We start from the raw sequence: 23,950 nt of genomic DNA, 5'->3' as shown, positions 1-23,950 counted from the left end.
ATCAGCCGGGCACCTCTACCTGGGCTGACCAGTCAGAGCACGCCTCACTTCTCTCTCCTGTCCTCCTCTACCGTCCGTTCCCTGAGGCAGACTGACGGAGAGCTCGACCAATGAAAAGCCCCGTGGCTTTCTGCTCGCCCAATAGAAGCGGTGGCAGAGGGGGAGTCGGGCCAATAGGGCGGAGGGGGTGGGGCGGCGCGCAGCTCGAGCGGCGCGGGCGGGCGGCTGTGGGGGTCCGCTGTGAGGTGAGCGGGGTCGGGCCGGGTCGGACCGACTGCTCTCTTCCCTTCCTGTGGTTCAGGTGACTTCGGCGGAGCCGCCGCCAGTTCCGAGCCCTGTGGGGGCCGCCGGGACGGGCTGTGGGGCGGCCTGGAAGAGGCCAGGGGGCCGGCGGGCCCTGAGGCAGCGGGGGCAGCGCGGGACGGTGCCGCGAGGTTCGGCCGAGGGCTGTCACGGGAGGGCCCTCCTCGGCAGGGCGCTGCGTCCCGCACTCCGTGCGGTGGCGGCCGTCACCGGATCCCTGTGGGGAGAAAACCCCCTCCGCAACCCCGAACAGGGCTCTGTTTGCGGGGCACTCTCCTAGTCTTGCCATATGCTGATGATTTATTTGGGTTTTGTTGGTTCCCCCGTCTTGAAGCAGGTGCAGCAGACGGATGGAGGCGCAGAACTGTGCCTTCGGAGGTCTGTCCGTCCGCCAGGGGAAGCTGCTGCTCCAGGGGTGGTGCCGCCCCAGTCCCTCTGACCTGGGCCTGAGGAGCTTCTCCAGAGCCACCTTCTACCCATAGGCACGAGCAGACGACGCTGTGCAGGCAGCTCTCACGGGGAGGCCCTGACCTTTGCCCTTCCAGGAAAGTGCCGAAGTTTCACGGTGAAAAGTCCAACGTTAACATCTTTCCTAAGCAATACTTAGGGTTAGCTAACCCCGTGCAGTGTTTTAAGGCTTCCATTGTGAGGAAAACAAGGGTTTGCATGTGGCAGTCTTAACACGAATCTGAGTTTAGTGCTAGGGAAGCAGGGCTTCATTACCAGCTGTAATTGTATCTGTAGCTGGTCAGATGGGAGATGGGGCTTGATCTCTTTCTCTGGCCTAACTTAGGCTGAAATATTGGTTATTAGGAAAAACTTCTCCCAAAGAGCAGTGAGGCACTGGCACAGGTGCCCAGGAAGGGGGAGGAGTCCCTGTGCCTGGAGGTGTTCAAGACCCATGGGGATGTGGCACTGAGGGACATGGGCAGTGGGCACGGTGGGGGTGGGCTGGGTTGGACTTGGGGATCTGTGAGGTCTTTTCCAACCACAGTGATTCTATGAAATGGTAGTTAAGGTAGCATTATATTAATAAGCGTTTGTTAAGAGATTTATCAAAATATGTTAGTATATCCGCATCTAGTAGTTCTTGCATATGTCTTCTAGTTGTTATTTGTATTTCAAAGCACTCTTTTCTCTGTTTGCACAGCACCTACCTTGAAAAGTTTTGGTGTGTGCTTTGGGCTCTTAAGTTATGCAAAAGATCTGCTGTCCCCAAGGCTGTTCAGATTTGTGATTGCCAAAACACGTGGGTGGCAAATGGCCATCAACAGATTGCAGAATTTAGTCTACTCTCCCCTCCTCAAAAAGATTATTTTTTCTTGTGAGTGCTTTCATTTGTTCAGTTAATGAAATAATCTCGGAGCTTTTCTGTGTTGTAAGACTGCCTGCCTGCAAGGGATTGGATGCTCTACAGAGCTCATTTCTGGCTGTATTTGTCGGTGTTTCTGCGGTTTTGTCATGGAGAATCTCTAAGATATCTCCAAACTCTTTTCTCCAAGATCCTAATGCATTTTCTGGCAAGTAATAGTACAAGAAATCCTGAACGTTCCATGCTCATCCAAAGGTTTACACAACGGGATTTTGCCATGCGCCCTTGGTGCTAGCTGGTGCTGAGCTAAAGGCTTCAGATGTAGGAGTCAGGAAGGTGCTGCTATGCCAGCTCACATACATGTGTCTACTTGAGTCAGTCTATCTCTGCTGTATGTCAAAGGCAAAAGGACAGCTTGTCTCTTTAGACTGAATTCTGAAGGCTTTTGTAGTCGCTGAGTGCTGCAGCCAGTTCTTGCTACCATCAGGCCACAGGCAGGGTACAGGCTTGCGAATGCTCATAGCTTTCTTCTACTCCTGACAGAAATGGCTCAGGAAGAGATGGAAGTTGATCTCCAACCAGTGGTGAGCTACTCCCTAGAGAACCAGGGGACGCTTCCCGCAGAGCCCGCTGCTCACACGGCGCTGTCCTCCCAGGCTCCAGTGCTCGGAGGTGGAGGAGGCACCACTATCGTTCTTTCTGACGATGAAGTTGAAGTTGTTACCGTATCGGCTGCTGATGCCACGAGGGAACCGGCTGCTGACTCTGGCCAGCAGGTGAATCCGTCCTCAGCTCTCATCGGACTGCTGAGGCTGCAGGGGGCATCTGATCAGCACCAGCTGCTGCCTGGGCCGCAGGTCACGCAGCGTCCACGAGTACGAAGAGCTCGCAGGCAGCCGAGAGTCGGTGGTTCCCAGAGGACAGTCAGTGCCAGGTAAAGCAGAAATGAAGCTGGGTCTGAGCTGCGCCCTTACCAGCTCTGACGTTGGTTTAAAACTGCCTTGCTTCTTGGCTTGTTGGGCCCAGCTTGGTCCAGGTGTGTGACTGTGGCCAAATTCTGAGCACCTCACAAAACTTTTAAGCTCACTGATGGCTCTCTGACTTCATCTGACTGTGTCTTTGCTTCTTGTTAAATGAATCCCCCCTTCTCAGTTCTTCTATTGGCAGTGGTGTTGTTGACTTGAGCACTTCTACACTTTCCATTGTGCAGAGCTGCTCCTGCCATTTCCCTGCTCTGCCAGATTCCTGTTGGTGCTTCCTGCAGCAGAGCTGACTCTCAGCAGTCCCAGCCAGCATTTAGCTCAGTGGAGCTTGCACTCTCTTCTGCATTTCACCTTTGATTTGAGGATTGCCTAATTAGGTGACAATTGCTGCAGAAACTTTTGTAAAAATGCAGACTGACATTTTTTTTTTTCTGTAAATTTTTGTCATCTCCAAGCAAAGTAAAAATTCTACGTTTAGGGCAGTTAGTGATGAGTTTAAAAGGTGATGAGTGAGCACACTTCCCAGCTAGAAAGAAATCCCTGTTTCTGGTCTGTTTGGTTTCTGTCTCATCTCTGTAGCTTTTGTAAATGCCAAGGGTGAAGTTATAATTAACTGGAGTGCTGCCTTGAAATTCAGCGAGACCAAGATCTCCTCTCCTCCTCGATGATTAAACATTGCTGTACTGTTTGCCCATGGATTGCTTGTGAAGGTCACTGTAGTTCTCGGGGCTAGAAGCAACCTAGCAAAAACTACTTTGAATCTGAAGGATAATTGAGATGAGAGCTGGGTTGATGTGGGAAGAGGGAGGATGTTACTTTCCAGGGATGAAGTTCCTGTAGACAGGAAGGGGGAAGGTGGACAGACTAGGCACTGTGCAGTCAGTGAAATGAGCTCTGATACAAGCCTCGTGTATCTAAATTGGATTTCTAATATTCTCTGGTGGGATGGGAACCAGGTCTGTGTTGCGATTTCAGTTACAGTGTAGGAGTTGCATAGGCTGTTAGTGAGCAGTACTGAAGTCTTTGCTTTTTTTCTCTCCAACCCCACCAGTACCCTTCGCCAAAATGAAGTCATGTGTAGTGATGACATTTTCTTGAGCTGGCAAGGTGAAGGGTTGTTGTGTCATATTGCTGGCTGTCCATAAAGCAGGTAGTTGTGTAGGACTGTCTCTTTACCAGGTCTGTCTTAATAAATTTGATACTTTCCTATCTGCCACTAGAGCCTGTGAGATTTTCTGTGGGCAAGCTGGGGCAGCATACCAAGCCTTCAGTTTACCTGAAATAACTGTGACCTTTATTTTTTCCTTCTCTGGATGCAGGGCAGCGCTGGACAGTTACTTTCAAATCAGCAGGACCCAAGAGCCTGCTACAGTACCAGGTTCACACCTGGAGCCCTCGCATATCGTGAGGAACAGCCAGGAACACAGATCACAGATCACGGAATTGCAATCGAGCGACTCCGACAGCAGCACTTCTGAGGAGGAGGAAGAGGTGGAGACTCCAGCAACGCTGTCTCCAACAGCCCAGCAGATGCCTGCAGCAGCTAGCTCAGGTTTGTGCTTTATTTGTGCTGTGTGGATATTTTAATTTCAGAAACTTATTGTGCTGCCTCAAAACTCAGCGGGGAAATACTCTGGAGCTTCACAGCGGCCGGTGCTGAGAGATCATGATGCCTACAGCTGATGGCAGCAGGTTGCTACCACAGGGCTTTCTGGCAAGCACTTCCTAAGAGCAGTAACAGAATAAGGGATTGTCACTGTCATCTTAAATATAATCTTTTTGCTATTTGCAGGCTGCTGCTTATAAATAATCCTGGAAGTGTTCAAAATAACTTGAAATTTCGGGGTTATTGCTTAGAACATTTCCTCTGTTACCTGCTATTGAGGAGTATTATTGAAGACATCAGGTCACATCTCTGTGCAGTGCTTTCACTTTTCAGAGAAGGGTCAGATTCAGGATATTTTGCTTTAAACCAAATTAGAAAGAAAAAAATAATTTTCGTTCCTGGAACTTTTTGTGACACTTAGCTTAGGAGATAAAGGTACAACAGCTTCATCTTTTTCTTTCCTCAGCTTTTTCTTCCTTGATTCAGACTCGCATTCACAGGCTGTAATGCACTTCAGTGGCTTGGTTTGTGATGAACGTGCGTATTTTATGTAAGAGTGACAAACGGTGAATTTGGTATTCAAGGTTATAGATTCTTAACAAATATAAGAAACATATATATTTTTAATCTCTCAGTTTCTTAGAGACTCCAGTCTCTAAGGAACATCCTTATGCTTCAGTCTGTTTTTGTTTTGGTTTTCATTAGCCAGCCTATCTTGACGGTTTTTTGGGATACATCTAATCTGCCTCTTTGAGCAGATTAATTCCACTTGCTTTTAGCTAGCCTTACACGTGACAGGCGCTCAAGCTGTTAAGTGCTGCCTAATATTGTGTGAACATATGCTCTCTGTTGGGTTTTCTGGAATCCCCTTGTCTTTTCTTGCTTATGTAATCTGCTGATTCCTGTTCATCCCAGAGCTTTAGGGGCTGAAGATATTATTAACACAAGGCAGTGTTAGGTGATACCTCTCCATTGCATTGAGAATATCTGCCTTGGGTACTAATTGTGGCTAATAACTCTTTTGTTTTGTCAGGGAGCTGAAGGAGATAGTGCTTTCTGCTCCTTTTTAGTATGCTAGGAGTGGTAGTCCAAACATAGCTCTGCTGTGTGCCCGTGCTTCAACAGAAGGGCTAACAGGCACGCCACAAAAACATATGGCCCAGCAGAACCCATAGTTCAGATAGCCACTAGCTGGAAAACTGCTTAAGTCGGGGTGAATGGACAGACAGCATATGGTAAATGCCTCCTTGGCACATGAAATATTCATGCTTAGATCCCTTGGCAAAATACCTTCTCCACGTTGGTATCTGTCTATCTCTGAGCACAATGATGCAGGTCTGTAACCTTACTTCAGCCTAACTGTAGATCTGTATGCAGCTGTATTTGTTCCTAACAAGTCAGAAAAGCCCTGATAACAATGGCTGTCTTCCAAAGCTCTCCTTTGTCACCGAGCGTGCTGGAATTCTGCGTCTTTCTGTAAAAGATAGCAGAAATTTCTTCAGCACTTCAGTTGTTGAGCAGAAGGGCTTACACATCAACTACCTGACCTGTGCCCAGGGCACTGATCTGAAGCTCGGTGTGTAACCTGTGCCATTGCTACACTGCTTGTATAGATGCCCTGATGATTATGGATCAAGTCAAGGAGAACCCCTTATGTATCGCTTTATTTAAGCAATGCTTTCCTTAGTTTCCAGTCAGGATCAAGCAGAGCTGCCTCAAACTCTGCCTCAAGCTTCTGCAGAACATGGAAATCATCAAGATGAAGAATTTGAAGCCCAGCAAAAGCAGGTGAGGTGACCTAAGTGCTTTTGGAGGCAGATTACATATGGTAAAAACCGCATTTGACTACAAAAGGTTTGTTGTTTTTTTAAAATCTTAGAGAACTCCACTGAAGAAGGAGGAACCACCAATTCCCGCTGCACCCCTGGAGGAGGAGGAGGGGGACACCTGTGCCATCTGTTTTGAGCAGTGGACCAATGCTGGGGACCACCGTCTGTCAGCCCTGCGGTGTGGGCACCTCTTTGGTTACACTTGCATTGACAGGTGGCTCAAGGGACAGGCAGGAAAGTGCCCTCAGGTAAAGTGGGTGTTTGTGTGCATTGGGAAGGACTTGCTGTTGGGTAACTTGTGCTGTAGGCATGGTCACCATAACGGTTACAGCTACTTGCTCTACAAAGAAACCACCTCTGCCTGCTGTCAGAAATAACAAAAATCACAATTATTTTGATGCATCTGGCCCAGGCACAGCTAACAGTGCTTCAAGGGAAAGATTCTGACATGGATTTGCTCCCCTGAAGTAGAGCATTTGTGACTAGCAGTCTCAGAAGCTTGCTAGTTTGAACTCAACCTGTAATTGGTTTCAGAGCACCGCTCTGTTCCTGGAGTGTGGGAACGGCAGACAGATTCCTAGAAGCAATTAAGCGTGAAGAATGCACTACTGGAGTAGAAATCTGTTTGAGAACCATTTGCTGTAGGTTTAACTTCTATTTTTGGACTGCATCTGCTTTTGCAGCCTAAAGATCAGACTGTTCAGGTAGGTTTAAGAGAGTGAACGGAGAAACAGGCCACATCCTTTAATGTCCAGTTGCAAGTGGTAGATCTGCTTCTTAAGGAGCTTCTTTCTGCTTTTGTTTCCATGGGTACTTCTGGTCTCATTTTGATTAGGTCTATGCTTTTCTGTGATGTACTTCTGTTTAATTGATTTTTTTTCCAGAAATGAATGTTGACAAAAGGAGGTCAATGAGCACTGTGCCGATGAAGTTCAGTTCTGCTTTCCAAGGCAGTGGCTGGAAGCTCAGGATTTCCCTGTGTCATTTTGATAGCTTCCATGATCTTGCTTGACTCTGTGCAGGATTCCCTCCATGCATAGGAAGCTTCCTGTTGATGTGCACTGTGATTAAGGCTGAAGACTCACTGTTAGTACAGCAAGGGTCCAAACCTAACTTTGCTCATCTCTGACAATTCTGTGTAAGCTTTTTGTCTGCTCTGTGCCCAGGCAAAACTCTCAGACGTTCTTTGCTCTTTGGCACTTTGCTTTCTTCTTGACCACTAACAATTTGTAAGGAGTGCTTTTTCCTAATTTTTTTTTTTTTAATGTGATTACTGAAAATTTCCTGTGAGAAGTTCCTGCTCTGGAGACAGCCTTCCAGTTACATCGTCTTCCTTCGTTTTCATTCGCCGTCCTTTGCGGCTGAGTATTCTCTAAATGAATAGCACCAAGTTGCTGTGCATGCCGCCCTGTATACTAAGTGTCTGGAGTGCAGTTACTGTGAAATTGCAGCATTCCAGATCCTGTTGGTGACAGCTGTTGGCTGCCAGGAAAGCTGTCTTAGCCACTCACTGCTCTGCAAAGCAGTTTTCTGAGGTGTGGGGGGAGCTGTCTGGTCTGAAACTGTCGCCCTTGGTTTCTTCATGCTGCTAAATAATAGAGAAGTCTGCAGTTTAAGCGCACATAGCAATTTAGCTCTCCATTGAGTTTACTTATCTCAGTGCTCACTGCCTCTTTTCTGATCAGCTAAGTACGATTGCAGAACAGGAAGAATTAAGATACTGTAATTTCTTACAGGTCCCAGCTCAGGGAAATGTGTTGGCCTTTCGTTCTAAAGTATGAAATGGTCATGGCAAGGTGCACAAAATTATTGAACATCTGACTCTCCTTGTGTCACTGAAATTAATGGGATGTCAGTGTTTGATACAGTTACAGGAATGCTTGTGTGGATTTGGGCCTGAGGGTTTCATCAGAGGAATATGAAATGTAAATCATAGTTTGGAGTTTGCTCAGGTGCCCGGGTTCTGCTGTTGAGGTAGCCAGTATTGATGCTTTCAAAGGTCTGGCTGTCCTGTTGCTTTGGGTCTTTTTTCCTTCTCCTTTCTGTGGATCTTAACTGACCATGCTGTGTTTCTGGTGCTTTAACACAATAAACTTAGTGGGAAACAAGCAGATGGATTCTGTTGCTCCTTCAGTGATGTGGGGTCTGATCTGCTGCTGCAGCCCCCCATCAGAGCTGCAGTGCCTACAGGAAGGGGTGTCTTGCAAACATGCTGTGACATTAAGTAGACAGTGTCTCTTTTCAGAACTCCTAAGGATTTTTCCAAAAAGTACCTAGCAATTTGTAGGGATGCATAGCCTGGTTAGTGCCATTCTTGTAGGTGAACTGATTTATCTTTTCTTTCAGTGCAATAAGAAAGCAAAGCGTTCTGACATCGTGGTCCTGTATGCTCGGACTTTGAAAGCGCTGGATACCAGTGAACAGGAGCGCATGAAGAGGTACGTGCTGCTTGCACATCAAGGAAAGCAGCAGCCTGGCTTTTACTTTATGCTTTAATTTCCTGCATTATCTAATGCAATTTGTGCATTCCCTTGGGGCTTATCGTGAGTGCGGCTGTCATAGATCTTGCTGTGTTATCTGTGCCTTACTTGTAAGGAGAAGTTTCTTTGGGAACAGGAGGACTGAGTTTTCACTTTGTGGCACTTGAGTTGCAAAAGGTATCTTGTGCTGGATCCTGAAATGTCATTGCAGGAGAATGTGTAGGGTTGTTGCCAAAAAGCTGCATGTTGTTAATTCATCATTAGATGAGAAAAGCGAGGCATAATTAGAAATGCAGGGAGAGTGAATAACTGACCTTTTCCGTCATCTTTTCTGCACGCATTAAACAGACTGATCTCTCCTATGAATCACTTTCCATTTTGCTTTGTCAAACTCTTCATGTAGCTTTACTTACAAAGGTCAGCAAGCATTGCTATGGCTCTACTCCCCCTTCCAACTTAAATGTAGACTGTTTTTCTCTGAAAAAAGGAATATTGGAAAATGGGCACAAATGTCTTTTTGCTAAGATGCTGTCACAGATACTATTCTGAAATTGCAGTGCTGCAGACTTCTGAGTTCCCTTGAATCTTGTAGTGAATAGAATTTAACTGGGTCTGCTGTAACATGTCCCTGAGCATAATGCTGGTCTTTCAACAGAAATCTCCCCTTCCTAGTAATTATTAATCAGAGACGTTTGAGGAATAACTATTATGAGGGGAAGATATCTGTTCTGTCCAGATCGCTGCTGCCCGATGGTGTTTGAACTGCGCCTTTAGGAGGGTCACAGCTGTACTTGCTGGATAGATATGGCAAAACAAAGCATAGTACAACTTGTTTTCAAATCCTCAGAAGGCTTTTGGGTGCTTAAATCTTGTTATTCCTCAGGTAGAGGTGACTAAATGCTGCACGTGTCTCAGGATCCTACAGCAGCTCTTCCCAGTTGCCATACATCTGTTTCCTGCCTGCTGTCCTGATGAGGAGGCAGACAGCAATGACTGCCTGTCAGTCCTGCTCGCTTGCTGGCAGTGGCTGCTTTGTGGCACGTAGCCACGAGCAGAGGACAAATGTGGACACTGATACATCGATACTGTTTGCACATAGCCTTGAGTTAGGTATGAGCTTATGGTTTTGTTCCTTGCATTCAGAAGAGCCACCCTTCCGATTCTGGATGCTTATGGAAAGAATGCCTGCGATGGTTCAGTACAGAGCTTGGTCTGTTTCTTATGCAAGAAAGAAATAACGCAGTGAAGCTGTAGGGAAGTGACAGAACTCTGTGCTTGATAAATGTGCAAGGCTAGGTCTGTGTATTCTAAAGGTGCTTAGGCAAGCGAGATCTCTTGCACATAAGCTGCTGAAATAACAGGAGTACTGCAGCTTTTGGAATGCAGGATGCAGTGTCAACATAGACCCAACATGCAGATAACTGTAAGGCACAATGGTGTTTCTTTCCCCCCCCACCTTCAACTATCCCTTCATACATAAAGTACTTATGAAAGCAAAATTGAAGTACGTTATCGAAACTGCTGCTGCTAAATTGTCTGTGTGCACTTTTAGGCTCAAGATGAGGTAGTAAGTACAATTTTTATATGGGCCTATTAGAGCCACTCTCTTTTTCCAGATGAGCGTGTTTGGAGAGGGTGAGGAGATTGGCTCAATTGTTGTTCCACAGAAATAACAGCCTTTCAGTACAATCACATAACTGATAACTTCTCGAGGTGAACGTACTGGATGAGTATAGCACCAGGTACCCTGTTCCTTCTGAATTTACCCGAGTGGGACCTGTGTTGGAACAAAGTTCGGGGACAGCAGTCAGCAGAGAAACATCTCAGACAATACCGAGTCCTAAGGTCTGCTTTTCTTCTGTCTCTCATCCAGCTCTTTAGAAAAGGAGCAGAAGTTGCGGAGGCAGGCGGAGCTGGAATCTGCGCAGAGCCGGCTCCAGCTGCAGGTTTTGACGGACGAATGCAGCAAACTCCGTAAGCAAGTTCAGGTGAGTCTGACTCTCCTGATGCACAGAGGACTTCTCTTTCTCTCCAACCCGTCTCTTGCTTGCTTCCTTACAGGAGAGAAGGCAGGCTTCCAGATCTAGTAAGATTTAGTAAACTCAATTGGTCAGTCATCCTCAACATCCCAGGCTAGCACAGTCATGCACACTACCTAGCGCTAACTTCATTTTTGCTTCTAAGAATTAAAGTTGCAAGTGCAGTGTAACAGTAGGTTCTCTTGGCTGCTGACGTTGCAGGTTGCCACTCAGATCTTGTAGCGGCTGCTGGCAAGGTCTGGTAATTGAACAGACCTTGGGGCCAAATTTGTCCCCCTCATCTTTCTCTTAAGTGCACAAAAATAAGCATTGAAAATCTGTGGTATACCTGTTATGCGGTATGTCATCATTGTGTAGTCAGTTTTTGATAAGTAGTTTGTGAGGAAAGCATGCTTGTGGCCATTTACAAAAAAACAAACAAAAACACCAAACCCCTAAATGTATTGCAAAGGCCAGACAAGATTTGGCCTAAGCACTTCCTGTACTATGAGCCTGTCAGCTGGGGTTCTACAGCTGCTGAGAAGCACTTCTGTCCCCTTAGAATATGCTGAAAATAAATGACTGGTTGCTAAACTGCAACTTTCTTCCTGGCTTGTGCAATGCTGTGGTATTTTGTAACCTGCTCAGCTGCTTCCACAAGGTTTCTGTGAAGCTGTGGACGTTGCTGGAAGTTCCTGCTGTCAATTACCTGACGTGTTGCATCAGCACCAGGTTTCACAGCCGGTTTGCTACGTTTTTGTTGCATGAAGTAGGTCATAACTTGCCTAATCTCTCACTATCTAGTAACTTGCTCAGTTCTGTGCTTTTCTCTACTTCCGGGTTTTTCAGAGCCTTGGCTATTTATGTGTGTACATTAAGCAACGTCCTTTTTTGCCCAAGTTTTTCCATGTGATGTAACACAGGACTTCATAGATTGCATGAGGCCGTGTGCTCATCAGGGTGCGTTAGAGAACTGGTCTGCTATAAACTTTGACTTAGGAACAGCAGGAATAAGATAAAACTTCAGGTCCATAACTTCTTCCTGCAGTTCTTTAGGTGTTAGATGATAGAGTGTCCAGTCTAACTGAACTGAAGTCGTGTGTTATAAAGATTAAGCACCCTGTGTTCTTTAGCTCCGTTTCAGTATTTATACTGCATTCATCACTGTCCTGCATCACTTGATGTGGATGCTGGAAGCAATTTCAAGGTACTAGTTTATACTGTGAATGAACTGGAAGTAAAAAACAATTTGCTGGGGAGCCACGTATCAGCGGGAAGCGTAGAATAAGATGCTAAACTGTTGGATTATATTCTGAGCATACGCATAACTAATTCCTTGTTTTATGAGAGGTCATCTAGTAAAGCAACTACTTACGCAGTCCTTTAAATAGGAAGGGACCCCTGGAGGCTTCCAGCCCAACCCTAGCCAGGTAACTTCAATGTTGGATTGGGTTGCTCGAGGCATCAGCATATCAGTTTATGGAGGCGGACTGCAAAACCTCTGTGGACAATGCACTGTTCAACTATTCTCACTGAGAATTTTTTCCCTAGCATCTAAACAGAACTGACCTTGTCGCGTCTTACATTTGCTGCCCTTGTCCCTTCAGCGAGTAGTATGGCAGGCTGTACAAGAAAACATGTTTAATTGGTGTAGAAGATGGAATTCACCCTAGAAAACACTGCTGTGGGGTTACAGATTTGTGAAATACCCACATGTTCAGTGGGATTTTCAAAGTCGGAAAAGTCCAGTTGCGCCAGACTTCATTGGAAGAGTTGTGCTCACTGGTTGCACACAAACTTTGATGTCTTAAGTCTTAGAGAAAGCATATGCCATCAGTCTACCCCCCAAAGCCCTTGTGTGAAGCCTTCTTTCTTATTATGGTGCATGAAAACTGTGCATGATGTCTTATTGCTTGTTATGACCTTTTTTTGTCTCATATGCTTTTCTTACATGAAGATGGGCTTGTTCCAGCTTTCTTATGGAAGTGTGTATTAAAAACACTGTGTTTCCAGGCTCCTTGGCTCAGGTTTGATGCCTGTAGTGCTGCACTGCAGCTGTAGGTTTGTAGGGTCTTGCATTTATCTCTATTAAATGCAAATCTTAGGCAGTGTAAAGCAAGGTAGCAGGCATGACTTGTCTCAGAGGTCTGTGGGAGCGCAGCCAAAGAGTGGCTGTCATCTGATAACTGCCTTTGTCTTTAAAGCTTTGTATCAGCTACTACAACCTTAACCTAATGCTCTGAAGAAAAGTGGCTGGAATTTGTTGTAGCTGGTTGTTTTCCTTTCCTATTCATTGTCCTCTACTATTTCTGCTTCTCATGCATTCTCCTCTAGAAGATTTTTGCTGGATATCCTCTTCTTTCCCCGACTGTTCCTTCATCATAGCAGGAGCCAGGCAGACTTCACAGCATCGCAGAGGAAGCAATCAGCTTATCCTACCAAAAGTGTCCTTTTTGAGCACAGTTAGTGGGGTTTGCTCTTTGGTGCAGTGTTTGTAGTCGCCTTGGTAACGTCTCCAGTAAGACTTCCTGGTTCTGCTGGGTTTATCCTTTGGCTTTAAATACAGACATTGTACTGATGGTCTGTGTGTTTTTAATTGCCTGCCTTTCTTCTTAATGAGGATCTTGTGTAAAATTGAAATGTTGAGTGCAGGTTGGCAAGAAGAGTTTTATAAACTCCCCAGAGCAACAAAAACTTTTAATCCCGTTCTCAGTGGTGGTGGCATTCTTCTGTCTTTCAGAAATAAGACCTTTTACATTTTTGATGAAAAGTTGCTGTCTTCTAAGTTACCTGTGTATTTACTGACTGCTTCCTCCAAGCCTGAAGCTGTAGTTTCTGATTGTCAGCATCCTGGCACCCCTTACACCCCTTCTTCCTCCCCAGATTTTGTCTTTGCTTGCTCATCTTGAGTCTTCAGGTTCCATTTTTAGTCTCGTGGGGAATTTGGAATGCACAGTTGGTTTGCAATGAGCAAATGAGACCTCTGGAACACATCAGAGCCGCTCTCCTCTTGAGCGGTCCCCAAAAGTTATGGGGCTCAGTGACAGCTGTTAATGTAGAGCTTGATATTTGGTCTTGCCTCTTTGAGAACTGTTGCCTTTGCTTGTACATGAGTTAAGTGGCATTGGCTGGCTCAGTATTGAGGCCAGCTTGCAATCTGCTGATAGATTCATAATATCTCATGTGGCCCTTAATTGTTTAAAAATTACGTGGTATGTGAAGCAAGTTGCTTAGACAACAGAAAGCAAGTAGCAGTTTTCTTAATATATATCCTTCCTCTAATATCACTGGGGGACTGCACTACAAGTTGTCCCCAGAAAGCACTGTGACCACTTAGAGGTGATGCAAACAAAGCAGGGCCGCTCCTCACATGGCCACCTCGCCCCTGGTGCTCTCTGTGGGAAGAAGAGTTGGGGAATACCTTGTTTGTGGCTGGTGCTCTGATGGAAGGTGTCCTTGGCAAGGGCTTTGCTGAGCATCCTTGAGCATCACTTGAGGTGGAGGGAGGCGGGGAAGAAGCAGAAAACAAGGCAGGAGCTCTTGAGAGTTGTCGTTCCTGGAATTTGCTGCCCAGGGTTTACAAGAACAGGGCCATCTTCATTAAATAGAGGGTGTTGCAGGAAACAAGTCAGCCTGTGTTGAAACTAGAGGTTTTTGGGTTTTTTTTTTCCTTTATGGAGTATTCTGGAAATTCTGGAAAATGGTTCTAATTGCCTGTCTCTTGTGGCTGAGCTGCATGTAATACTTGGCAGTTCATTCTCCTCTAAACAGCATTGATCTGGTAATAATTGTCATTGGCTTTTCTGTGTTGCCCCAGAGCCCTCTCTCTTCTAATATTTACAGTAACAGACTCTGAGTAGATTTGGCCAGAGCCTGCAGAACCTTTGAATGCTTTTGTTGCTCTCGCAGTCAGGGCACTGGGAAATGCAGTGTTTCAGAAACAGCATGGAGACAGAGCAGTCTGTATTCTCTCTCCTCTGAGAATGGGAACACCTGAAGTACGTGGATCAGACAGCACAGGGTGCTACATCTCCAGCAGAGCATTAAAACTCTGCGCTCTCTTTCCTTTGCAGGAGCTGAAGGCTCTGGTGGCTCAGCACAATGTGAGTGCTTCCAAACAACCTGGCAGCTCCCGCACCTGCTTCCCAGGCGGCCTCCCCTCCAGCCAGAGCCAGCGCAAGTACCACTTGGAGAAGGTTTTTGTGGTGTCTCAGGCTGGGAACTGCAGAGTGATGGCATACTGTGACTCGCTGAGCTGTCTTGTGGTATCACAGCCTTCTCCACAGTCTACTTTTATTCCTGGTAAATGAGCTAGTCGAGATCTGGGAGTTTGTAGGTGGTGTTAACTTACAAAAGTTAAATGTTTTGCTTGCTCCCTGCACCCTCTTTCTCTGGCTTTACCTTTGCATGTGCCATATAAACTGGGAGCACTCACAAGTCTACCTCTGGTCCTTGCCTCTGCTTTGGTGACCTCTGTCTAGAGAGATGACTTGTCTCCTCCCTTGCTTCTGCAGTGGGATCCTAGCAGAGGATCTTTGGCTCTTCTGCTCAAGTGCCACATCCACAGGAAGGTGAAAGGTGTCCGATACATGAGCGAGAGAACAAGAGGTCAGCACACAAGGGCAGGCAGAGTTGCTCCTGATGCATGAGCAAGAAACGCTGTTCCGTGCATCGCAGGTGGATTGATCCACGTGCTGTCACCTAACTCCTTTTTTTAAACAAACAAACAAAAAAAACCCCAAAAAACAAAAAACCAAGCTTTTGGTGTGAATGATAGGAGCACTATCTGTCAGTGTGGGAACAGGAGGCCAAGAAGCATGGGCAGCCCTGTTGCTGTCTAGCTGTTATGGCCAGAGTGAGCGAACTGACACCTGGCTTTGTGCCAGCTTCCTGTCCCAGTGAAATAGATGGAGCATTAGGAGTCTGAGAGCCTTTATTTGCAAAGCACTTTCATGCTTTCTGAATGGTGAAGCTTGGTTTAATCTCCAAACCATTAACCAAATAACGTGCCTTATCTCAACATAAGAAAATTCCATTCACTGTATTCAACTCGCCTTATTCTTTGGAGCCAGGGAGTGAATCTCTGAATGGAGGCTTTGTGGCACGCAGGTGAAGTTCACCTGGAAGCATTTTATGCTGTGACACTTGTTCTCTTAAATTGCCATGTAATCCTACTGTGCGTACTTAGAAGAAAGCGACTAAAGAGCAGCAGCTCGTGTAACGAGAACTGTAACACTAATGCTGGGTTTGCTCTTGCTGGCTTGAATACTTCAGGTTTTTACGCTGTTGCCGTTCGAACTTAATAATGATTTGTGTCAGTTCTTACTCAGAACAGCAAATAAATTGGATGCATTCACCTCACTGCAGGTTTTAATATGGTGATTGTAGCTTGGATTGTAGAGTTGCTAGTTCCAGGCTCCTCAGCAGTTGCTGTAGGTGTTCTGCCTTACAGGCTGCTTAACAATAACCTGTGTTATCCTTCTCATTAGGCTGTGGTGTGAAGATGATGAGCGTGGCCAACCTGAAGAGCAGTCAGTACATCCCCATCCACAGCAAACAGATCCGGGGGCTGGCTTTTGGCAGTCGTGCAGATGGCTTGCTGCTGTCTGCTGCTCTGGACAACACTCTCAAACTCACCAGGTGAGCCCTGCTGGGGGAAGCAGCATCTCCCAGCTGAGTGTTTTGCTCTGTGCAAGAGACTGGATTGGATGTTGCAATTGTCTTGTAGCGCTTGCTGTTCTGTGCTTGATTTTTCTGTGACTGCAGTGAAACATAGAGCACAGGAGCTTGTATAGCATAAAGCAGAAGCAGTGTTTAGGTTTTCAGCACTTTGTTCCCTGCACCGATGTTGGCTTCTCTGACTTAAATCTTGTGGGTCGTGGAGTTCATCTGGGATATGAAGTGTGCGCACAACGTTGTTGAGCATGTGCTGGAGGAACACAGGTGCTCTAGAGCTAGCAGAGACTTAAAACAGCAGGTTGGAGACAGTTATGCAGAGGGTGAGAGTTGTTTTTTCATCCCTGATGGAATTTTCAGCATGTGTGTGTGTTTTCTTGCTACTCTGCTGCCTTTCAAGCTTAAGCTAATTCAAAACCTTGTTGGCCACTTGGTCTTACTGAGTTGTAGCAGCGTGCACGTGTCTGTCAGTATAGAGTTAGGCAGAACATGTCATGTGGTTAAGTAGTCCAAGTTTGTTCCCATGTGTGAAACAACAAAGAGAACATAATTCTGCAACAAAAACATAAAGAATACTTGCTTTCCCATTCCTGGGAAATGCTTCTTAGACTACTTAAAAATTAGTATCAGAGACAAGCAGTTTTGTTTAAGCCAGCATGCCAGGTTTGTAACTGATGAGGTTGGTGTTCTTGTCGTGGCTTTTCAGCAGGTCTGCTCCTCATTGTAGTAGCTGCTCAGACTTGATTCCCATGTCTGCCTCTCTCTGCTTGATGGACTGCATCAGAACTTGTGATCTTTCTGCATTTGTTCTTGATCCCAGGATGCTGGAGCTCAGTGCTTGCTTCAGCAGCATCTTTGTAGAAAGAAGAGTCCCTCCTTGGTCATCTCTCCAGTTACTGATTTCCTAGTCATCCTGTGAAAAGGAATTATCCAAGATGTGGTTAAGTCCCCTGTTTGCTTAGTTTTTAAAATAGCACAAAGGCTTTGTTTTGTTCCCCACTGCTTTCAACTGGTTGCTATTCTGATACGAAACTCCCTGATAGTTCTCACAAGCCAGGTCTTTGTGGTTGTTCCCATTATGCTTACCTGGGAGCAATTACTTCTCTGGACTTCTGCACATAATTGATTTCCTCGGGGTGAACCGTATGAGTTGCAAAGGGGTTATTTTATTGCATTCTCTTCTGTCTCACTGGAGTGTACCAAGCCTATATTGGCAATGTCACCCCTGGCAAATACATTCTAACCTGGCACCAACTTCATCTGTTCTTCTGGGCTGTGCCCCTCCATGTCATCCCCTCTTCAGCCTTCCACAAATTAAATTTCTAAAGAATTAACACTATAAATGTGCTTTTAGCAGTCTTTACCCCACTCATTGTTTCACTCTTGTATAAACTGGTTTCTTTTGAGGCATGAGTACTGTCCCTTTCATGAAAGGGGGAAATAAGTAATGAGATGTAATCTGAAGATGCAAACCCTGGGATTTTAGGAATAAGCGGTATTACGAGATTACACTGGAGGGTTTCTCATAATTGTTTCCAGAGAATTGACTTAGATTTCTCTTTCCCATGAGGCAGCTGAGATCCTGCTCTGAGATTTCCATTCTCAGGCTCTGAAAATCAATCTAGACAAGGAGGCATTGCCCTGGAAGAGTTGTAACTCGCTTCACAAACAAAATGAAAGGGATTACTCTGTCTAGATTATCCAGTTTCATGTGTAGAGTATAGGAGCAGTAATTTAGAATTCATTCTAAGGAGATAGGCTTTTTTCTACAGACTTAAAAGCTAGATTTGCTTTCTGTGGTCATGCTACTTTCTTACCAATAGGTGCTGTGCAAAGGGCCAACAGTTTGCTTTTCTCCTGCAGCTTGGCAACAAATACTGTGGTACAGACATACAATACTGGCCGCCCTGTCTGGAGCTGCTGCTGGTGTCTGGATGATACAAACTACATCTATGCTGGGTTGGTCAACGGCTCCATCATGATATATGATCTGAGAGACACCAACTCCCATGTGCAGGAACTAGTCCCTCAGAAGTCCAGGTACGGCATGAGGATTTGTCACTCTTCTCTACTTCACTGGTGTGTGTTAAGCTGAGCATAGCTCCCTCCATCGATCATCCAGCAGTTGTAATCATCTGGGTTGTTTTTATGTGAATCTGTTGTTCAAAAACTCAGACTTAGTAAAATGTGAGGAGTGTCTTTTATGGTTGTGCGGTACATGTATAGTTAGTGCAGGTACTTGGCCAGTGCATCTTGTTAAGGGCCATCAGAAGTGAACGCACCAGTTGTGCAGCTGAGCAGGAGAACCAGCTTGGATTTGGAGCTGGGTTTAGTGTCTCCTTTGAAAAGGACAAATAACAAAGAGGTGCAGGACACTGGCCCTCATATCTCTTCTACTCAGAATCAAATACTAATATAAGAGCGTATCTCAGGGGATTTCCTATAAGCTGTGTGGACTTGGCCAGTCAGGCTGTTCAGGTCTTTACACTACCCAAGACAATCACAGGCTTTAATGCTTTAAACAAGATTTAATGCAAGGCAGGCTGAGATGGGGCTCAGCTATGTCAAGCTGCTGTTTAAATAACCTGAGCATGTTGCTTTTGTCACTTGGCCTGCCCCTTCAGAGAAGGAAAGGACTCATAAATAAGTTCTCTACTGATGACTGCTGAAGCCTGCTGTCTCCTGTTTGGAGTGATAAAGCTGTGGATTGCACCACACCTGGTGTATACTGTATGATGCCTATTTAAAGCGTAAGACAGTAATCTTGCTGAATTTCATTTATCCATGTCAAAACCACTGGGGTTCCTTCCCTGAAGAGCTGTTTCGTAGCCTGCCTTGCGTCCTTCCTTTGTGGTAGCTCTGAAGCAGTGAAGCAGAATGCCAGCATGACTGCAGCTGGCAACACTGACTCTTGCCAACTTTACTTTCAGGTGTCCCATGGTATCTCTGTCTTATTTGCCTCGAATGGCCTCCGCCTCATTGCCATATGGTGGAATCCTGGCTGGGACCTTGGAAGGAGCCTGTTTCTGGGAACAGAAGGCTGGGAACTCCTACCGGCCTCATCACCTGCTGCTGGAACCAGGGGGATGCATCGATATTCAGACAGAGGCCAGCACGCGGCACTGCCTCGCAACATACAGGCCCAGTAAGTAGCAGTGTGCATCTGCAGTGTGCTCTTTTGTTGATGCTCTGTCCAGCTATTCTTGTTGGTTCATCAGCAACTTTGGATCTGATCACCTACCTGAGGTGTGGTATCTGCCTTGACCATGGTAAGGGGTGTCTGCACGTAGGTAAGAAACAGGTGAGGGCAAAAGGAGGTAGCTGCAAGGTGGCTTTGCTTGTCTTCCTACAGTTATACTTGTCCACAACACAGTCGAATATTTCAAGGCCTGTCTTTTTACTTTTGCCATGCAGGTAAAAATAACCCGTGCGTGCGTTGTGTGCTGATGGAACTGACCTGCAGCCCGCTGACAGAATCCTCTGAAGATGTGGTGTGCTCTTCTAACCCCGTTCAGACTTTCAGTGCTGGACCCACCTGCAAGCTGCTGACCAAGAATGCCATTTTTCAGAGCCCAGAGGAGGATGGCAGCATCTTTGTGTGTGCTGGCGATGAGGCATCTAATTCGGCCATGGTATCTCCTGTTCTTTTCAGTGTGGTGGACTTTATTGCAGTTCTCTGGGAGAGAAGCTTTATTGGTCACAGCATCGATGTGTTTTGGTGGGAATTACCTTGTCACAAGCGCTATCTTGTGCTTGCCTGTAGCAGATGATACTGATAGTATGGGATACTGGCCAATATCAGCCTATGCTCCGCATCCACGGAAGGGAACAAAGGCAGCAAGCCCCTGTTGTCTGCCAGAGGAATGTAGTTGGGCTTGTTGCAATGGAGCAGTATAATGTGATTGCAGTACCTGAGCCCCAGTGGGATAGCTAATGTGCCAGGTGCTGTGAGGGGTGGACACAGGCTCGTTAGGGAGGGGGGAAGATGGGGTGAAGCATTGTCCTTCTTGTGGAGAAGCAGCTGAGGTGCAGAGGATGGGCAGCAGGCTGCGTGAGAGCCGGGATTGAAGGAGAGGCATCAGGGTGACATTGGTGGGAGTCTGTTACCCAAGCAGGCTGTGAAAGCAGACAAAAGGCTTCTTTAAGCAGCTTGAGGAAAAACTCCAGACTCTGGTTTTAGGGAGGTGTGAACTTCACTAACACTTAGTGGAAGGGCACAACAACGAGGTGCAGGTAACCCAGAATGTTTCTGGAGTGTGTCAGGAACAACTGCTTAACAGAGGTGTCAGATGAGATGATGTTTTCCTAGGTCTATTCAGCAAACAAGAAATAATATATGTGAAAATCAGCAGCAGCCTTTGCCACAGTGACTGAAACAGCAGAGCCCAAGATCCTGAAGGAAGTAGGGAGGGCGAAAAGCAGCATACAGACCATTCAGAAGAGTCATGTTTGGCTTTCTCAGGGAACTGGTAGGAATGATTTGGTGGAGACAGTTCATCAGGACAAAGGTGGTTGAGAGCGACTGCCTTCTGGTGCCTCCTCCCTGTGTGAGGGCTGTCTGCATCAGCGCTCAGTAAAATAGGCAGACAGATCAGGAGAATGACTTGAATAAAGGAGGAGCTTGCAACTGAACCTCAGTGCTGAAAGGGCCTCCAGGTGGGGTGCAGACCACTAAGCCTTAGAGCGCAAGGATCCAGCTGTCTGGACCATAACATCCCAGTTTGGGTACAGGAATGGTAGGCTGTGTCAACACCCTCGCTGAAATCAAGGTAGGTTACAGCCGCTGCGTGCCCCTTGTCTACAGATCTGGACGTTTCCTGAAAGCAGGCAGGTTGGTTGAGCATGATTTATCTGTGTTAGGTCTGTGCTGCCAGTACAAATGTCTGCTGGAACCAGGTGTGGGTGGAGCAGCCCTTTGCCTACAGATCTCCCAGGGAGGCTGGAGGCAGTGCTTGCTGCAGTGGGGGGTACAGTTATTTTCTTTGGAGAGAAGTTGTGGTTTGGATGCGGGAGGAGAACCCTGCAGTCGTGTTTTCTGTCCCACAGCTCTGGGATGCTGGCAGCGGCTGCTTGCTGCAGAAATTGCAGGCTGACCTGCCCGTGCTGGACATCTGCCCCGTGGAGGTGAACCAGGCCCACCTGCTGGCCACCCTGACGGAGAAGGCGGTGAAGCTCTACAAGTGGCAGTGAGTGTGTCCCCGCGGTGCCCACCACGGGCACTTCCCAGGTGTGCTGCTGATGGACCCTACGGCAACAGCGCAGTCCCACGCTCGGCTGTCCTGCACGTGCTGCTTGCAGCAGACAGGAGCTGCGGCAGCACCTTTCTGGCAGTAGTCAGGAACTGGGACACAGAGGTGCCTGGGGTGCTTCCTGTCATCCTCCATCCTCCTTTTTAGGTCTGTCATTATTTCTTCATTGGTCAATTTTCTACAGTCGAGCTCAGCAAGCTGCCTCGGCACAGCAATAATTCTTGGCCCATCTCCAGCGTGTGTTGCTGCACTTTTTCCAGCGTGAATATATTAGAGGCATTTGCAAATCTCTTCTACGAATCAACAAAATAAAAGGAACTTGAAGACCTGCGACACCCACTGTACTCTCACATGGAGTCCTGCTGTGATTACTGGGTGATGAAAAGATGGCAGTGCTGGCACCTCACCAGCGTTGCTGATACTTGGTGTAAAAGCAGGTTCACTACTTCAGAGAACAGATCCCCATGTTCTTTTTTTTTTTTTTTTTGAAGGCATAGGGCAAAGGCAGTTAGCAGTTCCTGAGGAGGAGAGACCCTGCGTTGTGGCCATGAAGAGAGCAGGCTTGAAAAATCTGCAGAGAGACAGTATTTTGTCTTCTCTCCCTGTGAGCATATATTTTTTTGCGCTGTAGTTCCCTAACTCTTTGTCCCCATCTCCCTCTCTCTTCCTCCTTTACCTGCCACCAGCATCCAAGCAAACTTGGGTGGTGTGGTTGTGGAATATATTTCTATAATACTAATATATTTCTATATTACTCATGTAATATAGAAGTAAGGGTAAGAGGGAGGGGATGCTTGCACTGCTGGCTGCTGCAGTCAGTGTGTCTGTCCTTGATGCACTGCAACAGCCCGAACCGTGGAGGAGAGTGCTGACTCTTCCCCTGTAGTGCATCAGTGGGACTGCCCCTGGGGATCAGCCCTGGCTGGTGCAGTGGATTCTTGGCATCAATACCATAAATATGCTGCAGAGTGTGAGAATGCCCATTTCCAAGTCAGGTCATGAAACAGGACTTTGGTTTCCTTTTGTTTTTCGAAAGCAAAGCTGTGAGGATGCTTGAGAAGCCACAAGGCAAGTCCCTGTGCTGGCACCATGTCCCTGGGCACAGCGCTGTGCTGCCAGCATCTGCCCTGGGCACACGGAGCGTGCGGGCGCTCACACTGCCAGAACACTTTTATTTTCTGGGATGTGTGAGGTAGGGTCCTGTTTGAGTCTTACCTCTTAAAAATGAGACTGGCGAGATGTCTGCTTAACTTTGTGATTTTCTGTATAATATTTTATTTTTATACGCTGTAAGAATAAAGTGTTTATAGTTACCTCCACAGTATATGCTGCTTGTCTTGGGGCTGTGAGCGAGCAGCCCTGTACACAGGTAAGCTTTCATGTCTTGCACTGGGGTCCAGGCAGTGGCTTTCAGTGGATGGAGAGTCCTCCATCCTCCCCCCACGAAAGATCTCTGTATGCACGCGGGAAGAAAGGGATTAAGATTTCCCATCTTCTGCTTTTCTAGGTAGCATTTATTTTCTGTTGTACCTCTTATTCCTGCAGGGTGGTATCAGCAAATTAAATTCTATTAAAATAAATGAAAAGAAAATAACACTTGGAGAGAACATCAAACCCAGAGTTTGAGGGGAATTTTTTGAAGATTTTAGATGCTAAGAGCCTCGCACGTTGCTGTAGTCAAAACCGGTGTCGATGCAATGCGCATGGCAGCTGTCAGCAGGGGCTGAGCTGCTCTGCGGTGCTGGAGGCAGGGAGCCGCTGAGTGGCTATTTCTGCTTCTGTCTCTGGGAAGATTTGGGTACTGGGGAGCAGGGCAGCCCCGTGGCAGCTCCTGTAGTCAATGTGCTGGGAGGCGATAGGTACGCTCTGCTCTGCGAATGGGGCCTTCCTGTTGGCTGCGTGCACACTATTTCTCTTCTGCAGGCTGCTGGGGGAGAGCACCATTCCTCATTTTAATTCTTATCTCCTTTCCAGATGATGTAAAGATATTTAGGGACAAATGCTGAAGAGGCAGAAGTGCCTCTTGCTCAGTTTACTCATCTTTGCTTAAAAAGAAAAAGCCCAGCTGTGTTCAGATGGCACTGAGAGCTGTGGGCTCAGATGCTGCCAGGTTGTGCCTGCAGGAAACGTGTGCATGGAGCATTGCTGATAAGATCTTGGAGCTGCAGCAGCATTTGAGAGCACCGAGGGGACGGGGGATAGTGCTGCTGTTCCATCTCCGGGCCAAGAGTGCCTCTGAGTAGAGAAAAAGAGGAGGCGAGGAGCTATGCCCTGACATGCTTATCTAATGCTCAGAGTGACCTCGCGCTGAACCCAGCAGGTAACAGGCAGTGGCTGGGCTGCGCTGGGCAGGAGGGGAAGTGCCTCAGCCTCATCTCGGTGATTATCCCACCTGCTGAAGCGTAATTAATTGGAGGGTCCCCAGGGGTTGGTTCTGCATCAGGTCTCACACCGGTGCTTCCGCCGGCAGTGGAGGGGAAGTCTGCCCAGCATG

At 46.9% G+C, this 23,950-nt stretch overlaps 1 protein-coding gene across 6 annotated transcripts; it reads left to right on the top strand.

The window, feature by feature from the left end:
* On the top strand, nucleotides 167-22,777 carry RFWD3 (ring finger and WD repeat domain 3). Of its 6 annotated transcripts, none has more exons than XM_021408904.1 (15): nucleotides 167-245; nucleotides 638-848; nucleotides 2,159-2,199; nucleotides 2,272-2,549; nucleotides 3,918-4,150; nucleotides 5,892-5,992; nucleotides 6,084-6,281; nucleotides 8,380-8,471; nucleotides 10,387-10,501; nucleotides 14,605-14,833; nucleotides 16,021-16,171; nucleotides 18,071-18,247; nucleotides 19,138-19,352; nucleotides 19,622-19,839; nucleotides 21,254-22,777. In XM_021408904.1, the coding sequence occupies exons 3-15, from the start codon at nucleotides 2,161-2,163 to the stop codon at nucleotides 21,395-21,397; spliced, it is 2,190 nt and encodes a 729-aa protein (XP_021264579.1). In that variant the 5' UTR covers nucleotides 167-245; nucleotides 638-848; nucleotides 2,159-2,160; the 3' UTR covers nucleotides 21,398-22,777. The 6 variants fall into 6 exon arrangements, with proteins under 6 accessions (XP_021264579.1, XP_021264580.1, XP_021264577.1 ...); XM_021408905.1 differs by having other exon boundaries at nucleotides 638-868; XM_021408902.1 differs by having other exon boundaries at nucleotides 2,159-2,549.

This window comes from Numida meleagris, chromosome 10 (assembly GCF_002078875.1).
Source record: "Numida meleagris isolate 19003 breed g44 Domestic line chromosome 10, NumMel1.0, whole genome shotgun sequence".
Classification (NCBI taxonomy): domain Eukaryota; kingdom Metazoa; phylum Chordata; class Aves; order Galliformes; family Numididae; genus Numida; species Numida meleagris.
This window is presented reverse-complemented; position numbering and strand designations above follow the sequence as displayed.